Consider the following 5335-nt stretch of genomic DNA (forward strand, 5'->3'; position numbering starts at 1 on the left):
AAAATAACGTAAGCGACATTTTTTTCAAAATTTTCTTTTGATGCAAAAATGCATCTAAATGCTCTAGGAATATTTCTGCATCAAAAAGAAAATTTTGAAAAATCGCTTACGTTATTTTGGTGGTTATGGCTCGATATGTATAAAGTATTTTTTATTTACAATATTACAACTAAGAAAACAAAGGTGACATATCTATATTATCTACATAGTGGGTGGGCATGTACTTCCATAGCTATGTGAAAAGGTAAGCAATATGTATATCGAAATAATCAATAGACAGCGACGCAGCCTTGTCTTGACGATTTCGCTACATATTTTGCACTTAAGTATCATCATCATCTATGCAAAAGGCTCACCGAAAAACCTCCATATCATAATTAAAAGCCATATCTTTAAGAATATGAGATTTATGGAAATCTTTATAACAGCGCTGTTAACATTTCTTATGAAAATTTAGAAAAGTTTTTGTTTTATGCTGTAACATTTCAAAATTATCAAAATAAGAGACTCTTGTATCGATAATGACGATATGTATGTACATACTTATGCCACATATGTACATATATGTATGCATTAAGGATTTGTATTTAACGTTGGAAAGCGCAGTGAGTGCATAACTCCGTTCGACGAAAGTCACGACCACAAAAAAAAAGAGGATTTGCATAAATTCTGTGAACGAAAAGTTCCAGAGTTACAAATCTGCGCATTCATTAAGCGCTTTTCAGCTTTTAGCTGACCACTTGCTGAACACTTTATAAGCTCATTCCATTTTCTTATAATTACGACCGTATCTATTGCAATGCGTGTTGTTGTTGTTATGTTAGCACCACGAAAAGAAGGGACTTTTATTTTGAAAGCGTTGCGTAAACGAAAAGAAACGACTATTTTGACCACGGGATCTGAAAATGAAATTAGAGTTTTCAATAGTGCAACAAAAGTATGCGTTTCTTTGATAAAAATTGCTTGTAAACTTTTTTTATCCTACAAATGTACATACCTTTCCACCACGACAGCTGGCATCTGCACCAACTGCACCGGTGATTTGCCATCTTTAAGCGCCTGCGTTAAATTCAAAATTTGGCCACGCATCACAGACATTTGTCGTTCAAAGAGGCGCCTATCGAAGCCTTTATCATGCTGCAAGTAAAATATTGTCATTTGCTGCTCTTTTCCAAAACTTTTCACAAACTATGTACATACCTGAAATAAGTAATATAATTCAGTGCAGATTTCCTCCACATAATTCATGTCGGACAGTAATGGCAGCACATGGCTTTTTGTTTTCTCACTAAATGGCACTTTTGCTTGTGGCAACCACGCCCAATGATACGGATAGGCACGCCATGAATCAGGATGTTTGAATGGAAATGCTAAGCCATTGTCGATGGCAGCCAGCATTATTTTACCTTGCGCTGTTTCATCAGCAGACTGACTACTTGTAGATGGCTTGTCACTTTTCTCGCCGCTTAGATCTTCCACCTTATCGGATTGCGCAGACGTATCTAATTCATCTTTAGCCTCTGCTGGCTCCACTGCCTTTTTAACTGCAGCAATATCGCCATTTCTCTCCGACGTCTGTTGTTCCTGCTCCTGCTGTGTCGTTGGGGCTGTCGGTGCTTTGGTGGGCGCAATTAATGGCTTTACATCTAATCCTTTGGTGTTAGCACACTTATCGGCGGCAGGTCGCACATAACGTATAAGCCAATTATCATTGCCACGATCTGTATTACGAATAATATAGTCGAGTACAACGAGTCTTTCGAATTGTAGCTGAAATGATTCGTTAAGTGTTGAATTTAGTGGTTCTTGTTCGAAGCGGCGCAACCAAAAATCGGCATCTTTGTAGCCTTCAACGAAAAGTTGAAAGGAACCAGTCTAAGAGGAGGAAATTAGTAAGAAAATTAAATGTGCTTTTGGATGGGGCCCTAAGCTGGAGTGTAGTAGTAGGTGAGCATTACCTTAAGTGGCAGACTCATGCGATTGAAGTGCGCTGACGGGTAGTGCTCCTTAATGCGTCGCTTTAGCTTCGCCTTTTGTCGATCGATGCGTGCATAGTTGAACGTTTCGGCAACTAGACGTACAACGCGGGTCTTTGGTACAATATTTAAATTTAGTTTACGATCTACTAAGCTCGCGCCTGCCTCCGACAAGTAGCTGAAAGTATTAAGAAACGAATTGTTTTAGAAATAATCAAAAGGAAAGTATGTACGTCCATGTGATAAGAGACACTATGAGATTTTTTTTATTTAAACGGTACCTAACTCTATAAATAGTTCAATAAATTTAGGTTGGAAATTAAAAAAAAAATTCCAGGCCCTTGATTTGATTAGTTGAAGCGGCAAGCCTTTCGTACCCGATTCTTCTCTCCTTCTTGCCATAGAATGGTCTCATTCAGCTTCTTTTATGAACGGAAAATATTCACGAAACTTAACTTTGCTCCAGACCCGCGCTGATACGGTTTCAACGATTGTTAGCTTTATTTGACTTCCGTTGCTTTGGAAATGAATCTTCCCGTCTGCCTTTGAATTGGAGTGTTATGGGTAGTTCTTCTAATACAATTTAGAAAGGGTTGGCGATTGTTTATATTTTTCAAGCTGTGTTTCCGTTTTAATTACACTGTGACTGGGTGGTTAGAGGTGCGTACTACAACTCCGTAGGACCTTGGTTCGATGCCTGGACCTAGCAGCATATAATTACAAAAAGTGTTTTTCTAACAGCGATCGCCACTCGGCAAGCGATGGCAAACCTCCGAGTGTTTCTCTGCCTTAAAAAAATGTAGTTAAAAAAACTATTGTAGGTCCCCTTTATTTGTGTGATAATTGGAGGAGAAGCTTGGCCAAATACTTAACAAAAGTATAAGCGCAAAAATATTACTATTCTTTTAGTTATAATAAGTTTATAAATTCTAATTACCCTTGATTCGGTATCAGACAGGCGCGTCCAAAGCAGCAAGGACAACATAATTTATGCATCCATTTGGTCCATTTTGGATTCAGTCGTCCATAGGGTTCCTCGTCTTTCGGTTTGAAGACAGCCAGGATTTTCTTTAAGAAATAAAAATATATATAAATATGTTAGGACATTTTGAGCAAAACAATAAAAATATAAATATCAGAAATATAAAAAAGCTGCAAAATGTAAGCTGTTTGACTTGCTACCAAAAATTCGCACAAAAGTGAGCTTAATCGTGGAATTTCCCCGTAAAGAAGTCATTTGATATAGCGACTGTAGTTCAGACGTAGTTGAAATGTCAGCGAAGCTACCGAGAACTAGCTGGTAGCCACGCAGAAAACCAGACGCAAAATAAATCGTTCCATAGATGTTATTCGAAATGATTCTCAGGCGATAGAATTTTTCTTGAAAAATTATTTAAGTTTTAAGTGATGGTTCGCGGCGCGAAATCAATTCTTATAAACCACTAAGCTTATTTTCTAATTTTTCAAGTAACTTTTAAGTGCTACTTTTTTCAAAAACATCACTTACACCTTCCGCATTCTTCACAAAATACGAGCCACTGCTGCCCTGATAAATGCGCTGTGGCATAACGCCTGCCGCAATGGCCGCTTCCGCTTGGATCACAACGTCATTGAATGCGGGGTCATCTGAAAGTAGCAAGTAAAAAATAAAATTAATCATTATTATTAAACATATAACGTAATACGGTGTGAATATGAGGCGATTTTAGAGGCAACTTTTAGTTGAAAATAACCAGCGCCTGGTGTGAATCGCCATTCAACTAATCGCTTCCAATGAAGTTGTGGGCAGCCAGCTTTTGATTCAACTAATCGCCTATAAAATTGCCTGGAAAATTGTATCATATTTAAGAAATAAATCAAATACATATTTACTAATTAAGTTTGTACGCAAAACAATAACGCGACAAGCACGTGTGCGTTGCCATCGCCTGCAAGTTGGCAAATGTGACGTCGATACAGGACATTGCCACAAGTTTTGCCACCACCAGCAGCAGCAGGATGCGCACATTCCGACAACTTGCACGACCGTATGCCAAATTCGACTAACTTAATATCAAGGCTGAGTAGAATTAATCAAAAAGAAAATTTAACTAACAATTGGTTATACATGCACATATACAGGCTTGGCCAATAGCATTAGGCATCCAAAAACAACCAAGAAGAAACGCTACTGCGCACTTTCTCCATATAAAAAAAAAATTGCCGAACATATTTTGTATGGAAGAAAATGAGCTACACCGCACGGTGGGCAGGAAGCAAAGATAGGTTGCATAAAAATGTCGACAAANTTGCCGAACATATTTTGTATGGAAGAAAATGAGTTACAATAGGTTTGTTCGTCGAAAATCCAGCAAGAATTATCCAACACTCAAAATATCAGAGAGTAAGAAAAAATTCTCTCAAATTCTCTCTCATGTTGAGGAACTTGCAAATTTCTGCACGAACGCAAATTTGCAGGAATTTGCAAGTTTCGCTACCAGCTGGCGTCCACGGTTGCATTTCAAACATAAAAAATTTTTATAGAATTTTTAAAATTCTTTCGGATGGCCAAAAACAGGATATACATGTATATTTCTTTTTGTTCTGACTTTCTTTAACATACATTTCAATTTCTTCATCGTACTAGCTGTCGGCTTTCTTAAATCGACTCTGGTTGCAATTGCATTCCGATTGCGAATACCATTTTTTTCAGCCGAATTAAGTTCAAATCATTGGAATTAACTAAATTAATTATATCAACAATTATTTACTTCCTTTTTTCATAAAAAAATCGCTCGTGTTTATAAATTTTTAAATTTAACGAACTAATTTATTCAAATTATTGTAGACAAAAATGCAACCATGCGCCACAACCACATGTTTTTCGTGTTTGCAAATTCTTGCTGGCAAAATTTTTTCCAGCAAGAATTTGCAACTTCTCTCCAAGAGAACTGTCACTTTGCTCTCACAATTTTTGAGTGTTGGATAATTTTTTGGTTTTGGGCAAAAATCGTGATAATTCGTACAAATTCGTAAAAATTTTTTGCTCGACGAACAAACCTAATGTCAACAGAAAACATTTTTAACTACTTCAAACTTGCACTTTATTTTGTTAAAATGTACGGTGATATAAAACTGCATACCATAAAAGTTTGTGAAAACACACAACTAATAAATACAATTTTTGATAACAGTTGATCTAAGTCCTTTGAATTAAAACAAAGTGTTCTTAATATTTTAGTAATTTACTAATAAATAACCTATACTTCACTTTGTAAAACGAAAAAGTTATTATACGTATATTCGGGCTCCTTTTTGGTTGTTTTTTGGATGCCTAACATTTATGGCCAAGGCTGTATGTATGCATTCTCATCCATAGG

General features: G+C 36.7%; 1 protein-coding gene across 1 annotated transcript in view; it reads right to left on the minus strand.

Annotated features, from left to right (window-relative positions):
* Positions 1-802: 802 nt before the first annotated feature.
* Pi4KIIalpha (phosphatidylinositol 4-kinase II alpha) overlaps positions 803-5335 on the minus strand; it is a 19208-nt gene continuing 14675 nt past the window's right edge. Inside the window, exons 3-8 of the mRNA XM_017620638.1 lie at positions 3484-3602; positions 2914-3044; positions 1959-2154; positions 1201-1875; positions 998-1137; positions 803-899 (exon numbers count right to left, since the gene is read on the minus strand). Of these exons, the coding sequence (XP_017476127.1) occupies positions 821-899; positions 998-1137; positions 1201-1875; positions 1959-2154; positions 2914-3044; positions 3484-3602 (1340 nt within the window). The 3' untranslated portion in view covers positions 803-820. The remainder of the gene's footprint in view (positions 900-997; positions 1138-1200; positions 1876-1958; positions 2155-2913; positions 3045-3483; positions 3603-5335) is intronic.

Source organism: Rhagoletis zephyria, unplaced genomic scaffold (assembly GCF_001687245.7).
Source record: "Rhagoletis zephyria isolate East Lansing unplaced genomic scaffold, Rhagoletis_zephyria_1.1 Rzeph_scaffold_02219, whole genome shotgun sequence".
NCBI lineage: Eukaryota > Metazoa > Arthropoda > Insecta > Diptera > Tephritidae > Rhagoletis > Rhagoletis zephyria.